This window comes from Pongo pygmaeus, chromosome 5, assembly GCF_028885625.2.
Source record: "Pongo pygmaeus isolate AG05252 chromosome 5, NHGRI_mPonPyg2-v2.0_pri, whole genome shotgun sequence".
Classification (NCBI taxonomy): Eukaryota; Metazoa; Chordata; class Mammalia; order Primates; family Hominidae; genus Pongo; species Pongo pygmaeus.
This window is the reverse complement of record NC_072378.2, coordinates 105917137-105930775: the sequence shown is the minus strand read 5'-3', so window position 1 is coordinate 105930775 and position 13639 is coordinate 105917137. Positions and strand designations below refer to the sequence as shown.

The following is a 13639-nucleotide window of genomic DNA, read 5'->3' as shown; positions in this document are numbered from 1 at the left end:
TTTAGATGAAGAGTTGCTTAAGCATATTCTTTATAACACTCAGTTTATGAGAAAAGTTATGTGATCTGATCAGGAATATGTTATATTTTAAGGATTTCACCTCATCTGGCTGACTTTTAAAAACCAGGAAATATTTTTAAAGTAGAATTTCTAAGATCAGAAAGAAATCAAGTTTGAAAAAAGAGGTTTTGGAGTGAGAGAGAAGGGTCATATGCTACTTAAGGCTTTTCCAACACAGAGCAAGGAAATGGTGCCACTATAAGATCTGGAACAAACGTTTTCCTACATTTTTGAACCACAATGTTTAAAAGCATCGTATTTTAATTTCAGGCCTTACAAACTAAAGATGTCCCCGAAAATTAATTACACTTATTATTTTGGATCAGAGTTTGTGGCTGACAACATCTGTTAGAAACTTCATTGTCCCTCCTAATTAAAGAACCAAGTCTAGCTGACTGATGAAAAAAAAAAAACTTTCATTCAAAGGAAAATGTAATATTGTGAAAATAACCAAATAATTTTCCTCCACAAATATTCTCCCTGGGAGAAAGAGGCTTTCAGTGGGAGCACAGGTTCCCAGTCGTCTGCATAATGTATCTAGTGTACATTTTATTATTTTTCCCATATACTGTGTCTTTTCTATTACGTTACAGCTGAAGGTTTTACTTAACCAATTCTCTTCTGAAACGCTCTTCCTGTATCCTACACTATGGTAGTTTCAGCAATGACTGCCAAGTAAAACACCTTTTCCTTTTGTTTCCTCCCTTCCGCTGTGAAATTTTGTTATCCGTTTCTGTAGACATCAGCATATTTAAAACTTTAAAAAACACTTTTCCTAGAAGGTTCTGTTAAAAGGTAGAAAAGAAAAGAAAAAAAGCCTTATGAGAACGTCCCCCAGAGTGCCCAGAGGGCTGCACGAACATGCCCAGCCTGGTTATGAAAGATCATTGATCCCAAAGGGAACGTGACAACGCCGGGTAGGTGCCCTGAGCTGGCACCTGCCCCGACCCTCTTCCATGCAAGCCTAACCTATGGACTTGTCACGAACCGAAGACTTAAAAGAAGGCTAGGGAATGGGGAGGAGGATGAAGCTGGCCAAAAGCTCGCATTGTCACTCCGGAGCTTTTGCGCTTGACTCATCTCTCTGGCTTTCAAAACCGGGAAGTGCGCTGCTGCGACGGCGTCGGGCAGCGTGCTCGGCGGAGAAAACGCGCGCTCTAATCCTCTCGACCAGAGGCTCTCCTCTGTCTCCGCCAAAAAACTCAAGCCCTCCGCAAGCCGGGAAGCTCCCGCGACAAGCGCGCGGTCCCCGGACCCGGTCGGACCGCGTGGCCGGGCGCGCATTCCCGACGCGGCGGGACTGGAGCGCTGACAAACTGTTTTCGGTTTGCACACCCAGCCATCCCCGCCGCGGAATCTGCTCCAAGAAGATGTCGTTAGGAAGTTACGGGCAGGACTGATGCTTTGACCGCAGGGGGATCCGGGCAAAGATTTATCTGGAAGTTTGTCTTGCACAACCCATTTCTGGGGTCCCGCGACACTCCAGACAAAAGGACGGGCTCTAAACCTATCTCGAGAGTCCTCTGGACCTGCTGTTAGGACCCTAGTTCTCCTCACCTCGTCCAAATGAACTCAGCATTCGGAAACTTCTCGTCCCCACCTCCATCCCCCACCCCGTTTTTGGTGAGCGACTTTTTAAAAGGGGGCTTGAGCTCGGAGAACAAGAAACGTAATAGAGAAGCTATCCCCGCGCTGTCACGCGTCCCCGCTCGTCTTCCCGCGGAAGGGTCGCTGTAGGGTGGCAGTGGTGTATTTTTTTTTTAATTACGCAATTTAGGCGAATGCAGTCCAATCCAGAGCCGCTAGCTGTGTACGCGCTGAGCTTGGTAGAGTTCACCGTGGAATTTGCTTTTCCAACAACGACCCCGGGGGGAGAGCCCGGGCCTCTTTAGGCGGCGTCTTACCTCGCCCCTCGCCTCCCGGCGTCTTCGGCGACCGCTCAGTAGATGCGTCGTCCCCAGCGCGGCACCCGAGCCCAGCCCAGCAGCGCGGGCTCTTAGCCTCCCTCTCCACGGTCCCCGCGCTTTTTAAAACTTTGGGCGCAGCTTTTGCGTGACTGACCAGGAATCAGTGCTCCTGCCCCACTTCAACTAGCATACAAATAAATACCTTACCCCCCTTCACGTTTCATAAATTAGGAAAAGACATCCAGCTTACATTCCCCCAAATTAGCTGTATCCGACACCGCAATTCATTTACCCTTCCAAGTTGGTGACACGAAATTCTATTCTCCAGACAAACCGTAATGATCAATCCAACGTCCCTTTCTACTCCGTTTTAAAAGACCGAAGAATTAGTGCCAGAGGAGAGCTATCGATTAACACTGCCAGAGTTTACAGATTAAGCGATATCAGAGCCCCATACCACCACTCTTTTACTATCCCTCATTCTGGGCGTGATCCCTCTTCACTAAAATCCTAGCCCAAATGTATTTTGTCCCCTACCCTTGATTCTTTGAAAATCTATTTCCTAAAATAGCAAACGTAACGTTTTAAAGACCTTCTAACGTCACCCTCCTCATTGCAGTCTTAAGCGGCACACCAGCGCAGCTCAGCCCGCTCCTGAAGACTTCGAAGTAGGAAACCCAGCAATCTTCCAAGTGGCACCTTCCCTGCTGGCCTAGATAAACCTAGAAAGCAAGCAACTTCAATGAATGCAAACTAAGCTTTCCTGAGGAGAAACGTCAAAGCAGCTACAATCAGTCTCTGATTACACAAACATACCTAGGGGCAGGTTGGAGTGAAGAGGGCTTTAGGGGTGGGGGTTGCCTACCCAGAGGTGGCTTAAACCAGTTCTCCTATTGTTACCGAGTTGAGGAAAGCTAGCTTTTGTTTCGTGGTGGATTTTGCGGATCAAACCCGAGATGCCAGCTAAGCATCCCTGAAGTCTTTGTAAGAGAACCTAACCCAAAGTTAGGACTTCAGTTCCTTTAAAGTAAGAGACTGAGTTATGCATAATTAACGATTCCAGTAGAGAAACAATGCAGAATCATTTCGAAATATTGTAAAAGGAGGGTCGACATGTGCGTCTATCTGCCCAGTTTTGCGAGAGCTAAATGCCACTCACGGGCCCCCTCTACCAAACTGGGAAGAGTGGCGACAGCGGGACTCCTTAGGTCGTGTCTTGGGACCCAAAGGTTTCGGACTCCCTCCAACCATCCCTTTGCACTTCTGCTTTGGAGGAAGGAGGCTTACAGCTCTAACTCCCTCCCCAGCAAACAAACCAGAGAGAACTGAGGCCCTATCTTTCCTGGGCCCATCTGGAGACACACGCCTAGAAAGCAAAGCTCTTTCCCGCCTACCTAGTAGGTAGCGGTTGATGAAAGTGATTGTGCACAGTGTCCTGGAACTCCCAGGCTAGGGACGTCCAGCTCTCGAGGTTTACAGGCAAGGGGGACCTGAAGTGGAGGGAGGTACATCGTTTCCACGTGGCGTTTAGGTGGTAACAGCCCAAAATACAGCTTTCATTGAGCGAGAAGAGCTTCCCAGGCCCGGGTCTGCGCGCGGCGCGGGGCCGCTGGGATTGGGCGGACGCGCGTCACGTGACCGGGCGCCGTGCCCTGGAGCCCCGCCCCACCCTGGCACGCACTCGGCGGTGCTGCAGCAGCCGGGATTAGTCCCACTTTCACTTTCTGCACTGGGGCTTCACACCTGAGTGATATTGTTTTGTTTTCTTTTGTTTTTTGTTTTGTTTTGATTTTGAGATGGCCAGTACAAAAAGGAGGCAGTCGAAAGAAAAAGAGCTCCATGCGTTTCTGGAAGGGGGTGATGAGCCGGGGAGGTCGGACGGGGGCTGTTCAGGGTCCGCGCTCCGGGGAGGACGAGGACCCGGAAAGCAGATGTTTTCCCCATTGCAAGGGTAACACTGAGCTCGCGCGTCCACAAAACGTTCTGCGAAATTGTAAGGGCCTCCAGCATCGCAACCAAAAGTAGAAAGTAGTAGGGGCTTCACCCTCCGAGCGCTGACGTGGTGATTTGTTTTTGAAGAAGGAATTGCTCCAGGTAGTTTATTAGCGTAGCGAGAGCGAAGGGCCACCAAAGCTGGCTTGTCATCCAACCGAGGAAACGGCGCTCGCTGAAAAGACAAACTCACGATGGCTTCCGTCTCACCTCTAACCTGTGGGGGACTGGACTGGACTCAGTTCAGCACAAGTTGCAGGGAGAGGGCTGCGCGCCTGCTCTGGATGAGCCTAGCCAACGGTCCGATGTCTGTACCTGTCCTTATCACTTATCACTAACCGCCCTTATCAGTCATTATCGCGGCTGGTCACTGACTAAAACATTCTTCCATAGTCCTAAATAAGTTCATCTATAGAAAGAAACCATTCCAGATCACTAACATGAGCTTGGCCCATTCATTTGTTCTTACATTTATATAACAGTGTTATTTTACATGTTGCACTTTTCCAGTGCCTGACTTACTAGGTTCTGAAGCACAGCAGCAACCTGTGAACCAGTCAGACTCTTTTGCCTACGGTGACCTTCAGGTGTCCATCTGTAACAAGTCAGGGCAAGTTGCAATAAATAATTGGATCTTTGAAAGGAAAAAAAAAATGCTTTGTTTTCTCCTCTCTAAAAAGATTTCTCCAACACCTGATAACTTTTAGCAAGTTGCTCAAACTTTAAGAGTTCTGGGATTTTTTGTTGTTTTTTTTTTTTGTTGTTGTTGTTTATTTGTTATTTGTACACTTCAGAGGGTAAGAAGAAACCAGGTAAAGTGTTGACAGTTGCCTAGCACAATGACTGGTACAAAGTAAATGCTCGATAAATTATTATTGTTAAAGTTAAACAAGTTACGCTTCCTCCTGTGTGTAGTTTTAAGTGACAATATAGTATTGTCCATTCTTCCATGCTTTATTTTTATATACAGGTTTGATTAGGGAGAAGGGAAAGCTTACAAAGCAATTTGCTTCAATGTTTGGTCGTGATAGTAACTTCCACTAATTACACATCATTTTGAAAGTATTTCCCCAAATTTGTTTTGAATATATAATATGGCCTTTGAATTTGCTTAACTTCTCCCTTATACTTTTACAAAATGAAAGGGTATGGTCTTACCCCACTAGCTATTTCACAACCAAACATGGTAACTCTTTTGGGGGAAGAGATTATTATTTTCTCTGGGAAGTTAGCTGAAAATCTACCAAAAAGTGCAGTCTAGAATAAGAATTAATTAAATAACCAGAAAGATCATTTTTGTTTTGCTATCTGGAAAAAAATGACATAGAATAGATATGTAAAATGTTAATTTAAAAATATAGCTGTTTTTAATCCCTGCTTTTGGAAGCCAATTTGGATGGTTGAAATGAAAGTTGTTTTCCCTTTAAAATTAGTATAATTATCACTAGGTCACCTAGAAGGAATATCTCTGGTCTAAACTTCTCTTCTGTCCTCCAAATTCCCTCTTTCACAAATACAAAGAAACCACTTGGATATATATGGAGCTAAACTCATCACCTCTCCTACCATTCTCCCTTCGGACATTTTAGATCTTACTTAGTTCAACCTCCCAGTCACCCATACTACAAACCTGGAAGCCATGCTCAAATCTTCTCTTTTTCTGCCCTCCACTTTAAGTCAGTTATCAAGTCCTGCCTGATTTAAACTCCTAATTGTGCCTCAGATATGCCCCTTCCCTTCCTTTCTAATTCCTACTGCTCCAGTCTAGGCCTCTTGTCTTGCTCCCTGGCTCACTTGCTGCAGCAGCCTCTTCACTGTAAGGCTCTGCCATTATCATTTCCTTCCAGTCCTTTGTTGAATGACTTATCTGAAAAGCAGATCTGGACATGCCACTCACCTTTATAGGCTTCCTATTACTTACCAGATAAAAATCTAAGCTCTTCACCACCATTCTAAGGCTCTGGACCTCTCTCTGGCTTTGCCTTTCTCTCCTTCCTGCCCTGACTTCACATTCTAGCCACACTTCATTCATTCATTCATTCATTCTACACTACTGTGTGCTAGCTACTATCCTAACCACTTGGGATGCCTCAGGGAAAAAAACTGAGATCTTTGCGCTTGTGGAGCTTATGTTATGGGGAGGATCACATCAGTAAACAATAAACATAAGTAAGCACATTTGATAGGATGAGGGAGGGTAATTCTAGATAGGTTGGTCAGGGTTGACTTTATTGAAAAGGTGACTTTTGAGTAAAGATGCAAAAGATGAGGCAGTAAGCTATGTGAAGAAACAGAGGAAAAATATCTACACCGAGGGGACAGCCAGTCCATATCCCTGAGGTAGGAGCGTGCTTAGCACACCCAGGAGAGGCAAAAAGAAAGCAGGGAGAATGACAAGAGATGAGGGCAGAGAGAAAACAGGGGAGTGTGCCTTTGGACAGGCCCTCGTTAGCCATTGTATTAAGTTGGAGACTTTGTATTTAATGGGAAGCCAACTACTTGTGGTGGTCACACTCTCCCCTACAAGTTGTATCGTTCAGCCCTATTGTCTTTAAAGATGTACTGCTTTTCTTTGGATTGCATCCTTCTCTCCAGCTGAGTTTCTGCTCCCATATCTCCTTGTGATTATCTCTGTTATTGTAGTTGCCATATTACTTAAGAAGCTTACGTCTTGAGGAAGGATTTTCATTTATTTTTGTATCCCCAGTGCCTATAGCAAGCCCTCAAAAGCTTAGTGAATGAATGGTAATGTTTGTTTGTAGAGTACCTCCATATATCAGGCGTATATGTTTATTAATTCTTAAAACAACCCTACAAGGGAGCTCTGTTGTACCTATTTTACAGAAGAGGAAATGAAGTTCAGAGAGGCTAAGTAACTTATCCCAAGTCACACAGCTGGTAAATAACTGAGCTGGGTTTCAAACTCAGCTGTCTGGCTGGTTGCTACCCTGCACTATTCGCTAATGATACTTCCTCACTAGATTGAATAAATGAGATGGAAGGAATTTATCTCTGGTTCTGTTTGTTGCCCTTGGCTTCTTTGTGCTTAAAAAAACACCCCACTTATCATTTCTCCTAGGTCTGTTCATTAATTCATGAAACATTTAATAAATACCTACTGTATGCCATGTACTTGGAATACATTGCTGAGCAAAACAGATCTATTCCCTTCCCTAGTGGAATTTACACCATAACAGGGAAGATCCAGAACTGTATAAGCAAGGGCAGTAAAGTGCAGTCATTCCTCTGATAGGGGAAGTACAAAGGGCCGCTGAGCAGTATACCACTATAGCAGTAGCACCAAATTCAGCCTGAGAAGGCCATATGGTCGACAGCATCTGTCCTGGAGGAAGATAATTCCAAGTGGAATGTGCCATTGGGCCTAGAATACTGAAATTCAGAAAGTGGAGTTATAGTTGTGAATGAAAGAATCCCCTATGAACTTGTATAAGGTAGTAGGTATTATATAAACTTGTAAAGAATCTTGTTCTATCTTTGCTCTATTCATTTTTTTTCAAATTTGGCTAATGTTAGTGCCATTTTTTCCAAATCTGATTACAATCTTTATGTGTTTATAAAGCATAAACTTTTTAACCACTGTTTTTAAATTTTTATTTGATAAGTTATTTGTCCTATTTATTTGCAAAGAGAGAATGCAATGTGTCTGTTTTAGTAGGTAATACATTCCAAAACTATGAAATCTGAGGGCTTATTCAAATTATTTTGTTCCACTGGAATTTGGTGGTATATTGCATCATTGGCTGGAGTTTGGTAACTTGTTACAGAATGTATTTTTTTATTATGCTGATGGGAATGAAATTTAATGTTTGCTCACTTTTAATTAGTGCTCAATGGAAGAAATAGCCCAGGAAACCATGAAAGGTGGTGTGACTGAGACAGGAAGAAGCCAGGCTGGAAAACCAGAGACCCATATTCAGAAAGTAGCATTTTAGTGCTTTCTAGCTGGTGGAAAATTAATAGGTTGTTCTCTACAGATTTCCCCTGTTTTTCAAGTGGGAATATTGTATTTGCTACCATAATAACTCTAATATATGACCTGATTTTCAAAATTAAAAATTTAAGCATGAAAATAGTTACTCAGACTTGAAACTGGTGGTGGCAACAGAGCAGTTGTTTTTAATAAGAAAATGATGGGGAAGATCAAAGAAGAGCAGGATCAGGATGTGGGAGTGAGTCTCTTTATTGTAAACTGCTTTGGAGGGAGGTGAGAGATGGAGATTAGAGATGATGAAGACCTTTCCTTTTGGTTTCTCTGATCTAGCCATGGATGATGAGAGTCCCTCTGGATGAGCGTCAAAGAAAAGACATGGTTAAATGGGTAATAAAAAAAAATCAATGGCCCATAAATGCTAAGTGTTTTAAGTTTAAAATTTTCCCTCAAAAAAAAAAAAAAAAAAGTTTAGCTATTCAGTTATCGTCTACAGCTTGTAAAACACAAGTTTCCCTAATGGAGCAAGTCCAGCAAGTCTTGGTTGTAGAAAGAGATAGGAGTATCATGAGAATTCAAAGACTCCTGGCAAATATATGTTTTAAGGTTTTAAGAAGTTCCCCAGAGGAGGAGAAAATATGCTGAAAAAAAATAGTCATAAAGTGCTTTTTTATGTTAAGAACAAAAAGACAGGAAATGTTTTTTCCCCAAATATTGTTGCGTTTTCTCCATCTGGTGAAATAAAATAAGACAGATATGTTATTCTCCGCTGTTACACAAAAACACCAGCAGCAGGCCGGTTAGATAGTGGATAGCTGCTGTCCCTGGTGCAGTAGGTATAGCATTATCGTCCCCCCACCTCACATAAACAAAACAAAACAAAACAAAACATCTAGAGTATGTACTGCTTCTCTGAGGCCATCAAAAGTTCTTGGCATATAACATAGAAATTTCTTGGTTGGTAGAATAACAAAATACAAAACTGTCATCATTACGTCTAAGGAAACCTTCCTTGTTTGCTGACTTCCTTCCAAAACATATTTGCCCTAATTACATTTTTGTTGGTGGTTTGGAGAGGCCAGGACAACCCAAGGGGATGATTTCATTCTAATTGCATCTTTCCTTTCCCAGGAGGTCTGTGTCGTTTCATATCCACCAAACTCACTTGATGCTTGATTAACTGCTGTCCACTTGTTACTGAGAAGAAACAACCATCCAAACAAGCTCTGTGAGATTGACTTGATTTTTTTTCCCTGCTGAGATCACAAAGCTTGTATGCCAGTTCTTATCCAGGGCTCCAGGTGTGATAGGGGAAGTGTGTGTGTGTGTGTGTGTGTTTGTGTTTGTGTGTCTGTGTGTGTGTGTATGACTGTGTGTGTGTGTGTGTAGTGGAAGGTATTACTAGAACGCAGAACATGTATCCCAAAGTGTGCTTTTGGGGGGCTACTTTCCCCCAATTTGTACCCAATTTTAAAGAGATTAATGACCCCCAAATTGTTAAGATCCACTCCCCATAACATCCAGGTTAATTCCTCCATTGTTGCCAGACGTGGGTTCTTGGTAGGCCCGGGTTGCTGGAATGCATTGAAAAGTCGTTTTAATGAATTTCTGCAATAATCTATGATCTCCCCAGCAACTGCCCTCGGGATGTCACCCGCAGGCTCTGGCAACAGTGTCCAAATGCAACCTCCTTCTGAGCTGACCCCATGCAGCCGCGTCCGGGGCGAGCAAAAGCAGGACCTCGGTCCGCAGAATGCACTCTCCAGATCACACAGGGCCCGACGCGGTCTTCCTGGGGTGGCCTGTGTACTGGAAAACGGGGCCCCATTTTCCCCCAGAAGTCTGAGGGATTGCTGTAGAGGGAAAAAGGGAATTCGTCTCTTAAAAAACATCATAAAAGAAAGGGCGCCTTTTCCCAGGGCATTTAAGCGGGTGGGCAGGAGCCGCGCGTGTGCCCGAGACTTGCAGACTAGAGTCAGGCAGGCGGGCCCTTCCGTGCCTCCGGACTAGAGACTCCGCGTCCAGGCAGCAGCATAGTCACACAACGCATCTTCGGCCTCAGAGCTCGTCCAGGAAGGACTGCGGCCCAAAGAACTCAGCTCCGGCGGGACAGGAAGCGCTCTGGTCGCTCCTCCTCGCTTCGCTTGCGGTTAGAAGGTGCTTGCCTGAGTTCTGAGACCCGGCGCCCTGCCCAGGCCCCAGGACAGACCCACCATTGAGGCTCGCACTATGTTCGGCATGCGGGGTCCCCTCCCTTAAGGGCAAGATGAATTGACAGCGTTCACTCCTGGCCGGCGATGCCACTACCATCTTTGGATCCATTCATTCTTTCTCTGAGCCCCCGTTTTGTACCGGCATGGCGCTGGAGATATAAGGCGTCTATGTAGATAGGACAATGTGTGGACCTAGGTGAACAGGTTAATCCATAAAGTGCTGGGGAAAGTCCTGAGTAGCAGGAACCAGCAAAAGAGCCAGTTTTATGGGCTCTTTTCTCTCACTGATCCAAGATTACTACTCCCTAAGGGGGTGTTAGCATCCCCTTTGACAGAGGGGAATACGGACACCCAGAGAGATCAAGTGCCTAGGACCATGGGGCTGGAGCCTGTGGCTGTCCACTGCCAAACTTAGCTTCCGCCCAGCTGCCTCCAGTGAAAAGAGTTAACTCTGTCCAGGAGAGTGGGCAGAGATCCAACAGAGGAAGCAACCGTGAACCTGGGTGTGGCTGTGTGCGCTTCTCTTTCGCTCTTCAGTTTTGTAAAGTGGGAAACGTAGAAGCATACCTGGGCAGGCTCTCAGACCTCTTTTTTTTTTTCAACTATCTACCCTCACCCCTTATGTTTTCTCTTGCAGTCACCAGCACCTACAGCCTGACCATCCCCGAATTAAAAAAAAAAAATTCAGCCTGTACTTCTTCCCTAAACTCCAACCTTGTTTTATTTATTCAACTGCCTACTTGATATTTATCTCCACTTAAATGTCTAAAAGAACCTCAAATTTATTTATTTATTTATTTATTTATTTATTTATTTGAGATGGAGTCTCACTCTGCCACCTGACTTGAGTGCAGTGGCATGATCTAGGCTCACTGCAACCTCCGCTTCACGGGTTCAAGCAATTCTGCTGCCTCAGCTTCCCGAGTAGCTGGGATTACAGGCAACCACCACCACACCCAGCTACTTTTTTGTATTTTTAATAGAGATGGGGTTTCTCCATGTTGGCCAGGCTAGTCTCAAACTCCTGACCTCAAGTGATCTGCCCGTCTCAGCCTCCCAAAGTGTTGGGATTACAGGTGTGAGCCACCACACCCAGCCTCAAATTTAATTTATTAGATGCTTAGCCCCTATACCTGCCCCATCTTCAGTGTTCCCCCTTTAGATTAAGAGCAACATCATTTTTTTCAGGAGGTGCTCAAGCCAAAAACCTTGGAGCAGCCCTTGGCTCCTTGATCATACTCCAAATGGAGCCTGTTGGTGAATGCTGTGCCTCTGCTTTCTGTGTATATCAGAATCTGACTATTGCTTATGACTTCTGCTCCTACTGCATGGGCCCACACCATCATCCTCTCTCACCTAGGTTGCCATGACAGCTTCTTGACTGGTGTCCATGCTTCTGTCTTGTCCCCCTTTACAGTGCACTCATTCTTAGCACAGCAGCCAGAGTGATTGTGATACACAAAGGAGCTCAGAACCCCTCAGCGATTCCCCACTTCACTCAGAGTAAAAGCCTAACTCTTCTACCTCCTGAATGACTACTGCATGTCTGACCTCTTCTGCTTTCTCCTTGCCCGTGCCCACTCCTGTCTGGCTACACTGACCCTCCTGTTTTTCCTGCCTTAGGACCTTTGCACTTGCTGTCCCCGCTCTGTCTAGAGCACTGTTACCCAGATAGGCATAGTTTGTTTTGACTTTTTGCTCAAATGTCACCTCCTGAGTGCAGCTTTCCCTGACTGCCTGATTTAACATTGCCACCTGATCCCCTCCTTTTCCCCTTTCCCTGCTTTGTTTTTCTCCATGGTACTTAACTTCCCATATACTACACTTACATTATCCTCCTCTTACTGCTTCTGTCTCTCCACAAGAATGTAAGTAATATATATATGAGGGCAAGGATTTTCTTTTTAGTAGCTGTATCTCCAATGTCTCAAACAGTGCCTGGCACATGGAAAGCACTCAATAAATATTTATTTTAATAAAATTGGCAAAGGGAGTGGCTCCAGTATTTACTAGCTCTGTGACCTTGTACAAGTGATTTAAGTGCTCTAAACCTCAATTCTCTCATCTGTAAAATGATGATAGATTCTACCTTATAGGGTTATCAATAAGTAAATACACATAAAACACTAAGTACATAACACAATAAGTGGCAGTTGTTTTTACTGGTATGTGATATTGATAGTATATGCAGGCCAGACTTCTGTGTATATATGGTTTGTACTTTACCTTCCTATCTTTTAGAAGCCATTTCTCCTGTCTACTTGTAGCTGCACAATGTAATTAGAAATGTAGCAGGCCAGGTGCAGGGGCTCACATCTGTAATCCCAGCATTTTGGGAGGCTGAAGTGGGCAGATCACTTGAGGTCAGGAGTTTGAGACCAGCCTGACCAACATGGTGAAACCCCATCTCTACTAAAAATACAAAAAATTTGCCAGGCATGGTAAAAAAACACCTGTAATCCCAGCTACTTGAGAGGATGAGGCAGGAGAATTGCTGGAACCCTGGAGGTGGAGTTTGCAGTGAGCCAAGATCACACCACTGCACTCCAGCCTGGGCAACAGAGTAAGACTCTGTCTCAAAAAAAAAAAAAAAAAAAAAAAAAAAAGAATGTAGCGTCCAGCTCAAAATGTCTCTTTGTTACTGATATTATTTGTATGGTGTCTCAGAATTGTGTGGCCACTGTTACTCTCAAAAGCTTTAAAAAAGTTGGTTCTCTGAAAAACCACTTTTTGCTTGGTTTGTGTCAGCAGCATCACCTACATTTCTCATCATCTTCCATGGAAAGGGGGAAGGGGAAGTTAGATTCCTTGAGAGAATATGAATTATTCCCCTTTATGACTCTATCGGAAATTTCTTTTTTTCTTTTTGGCTGAAACAACAGAAAATTATTTTCTCAGGGTTCTGGAGGCTGGAAGTCCAAGATCAAGGTGTCAGCAGGTATGGTTTCTTCTGAGGCCCCTCTCCTTGCCTTGCAGATTAGCCACTGTCTTGCTGTGTCTTCACATGACTTTTTCTTCTCCACGTCCCTTCCCCCCACCCCCACCCACATTCCTCATGTTTTTTCCAGCGAAATTCTTCTGAAGACTTACAAGGATGGGGCTGCAGGGTCCTGGGGGGTGGAGAAAGTGGCACTTGGCTTAAACCAGTACTGGCTGGAGGTGGTGCTAGAACTGGGCTTCCTTCCAGCTACCCAGCCTGTCTCCTTAGGTATATCTCCCTAGGGAGGACTCACTTGATGACCTGTTTGTGTGTGACAGGATTTAGTGAGGGAAACTGGAGCTCCCTTGTGCTCTTCCCTCTGGCCAGATAGACCACCTTCTCCCCTGGCTCCCTCTCACCTAGCTTTGCTCACTGTCCACCTTGTTTAAAATCGCAACTGCCCCACACTGCGCATTCTCACTGCCGCCCACCGAGCCCACACCCATGCAAGCTCCATGAGGATGGCAGTTTCTCTCTGTTATGCCTCTGCTTTCTTTTTTTGAGACAGAGTTTCACTCTTGTTGCCCAGGCTGGAGTG

General features: G+C 44.7%; 1 protein-coding gene across 3 annotated transcripts in view; it reads right to left on the bottom strand.

Annotated features, from left to right (window-relative positions):
• PRDM1 (PR/SET domain 1) overlaps positions 1-2666 on the bottom strand; it is a 116842-nt gene extending 114176 nt beyond the window's left edge. The window contains exon 1 of one of the 3 annotated variants that reach the window (XM_063666473.1): positions 2560-2666. Coding sequence is in view for 1 of the 3 variants with exons in the window: in XM_063666472.1 (XP_063522542.1) it covers positions 2573-2581 (9 nt within the window). In the remaining 2 variants the exon portion in view is untranslated. Of the gene's footprint in view, positions 1-2259; positions 2277-2559 lie in introns of those variants that run through there. The other 2 variants (XM_063666472.1, XM_063666475.1) reach the window with 2 other exon arrangements.
• Between the last annotated feature and the right edge of the window lie 10973 nt (positions 2667-13639).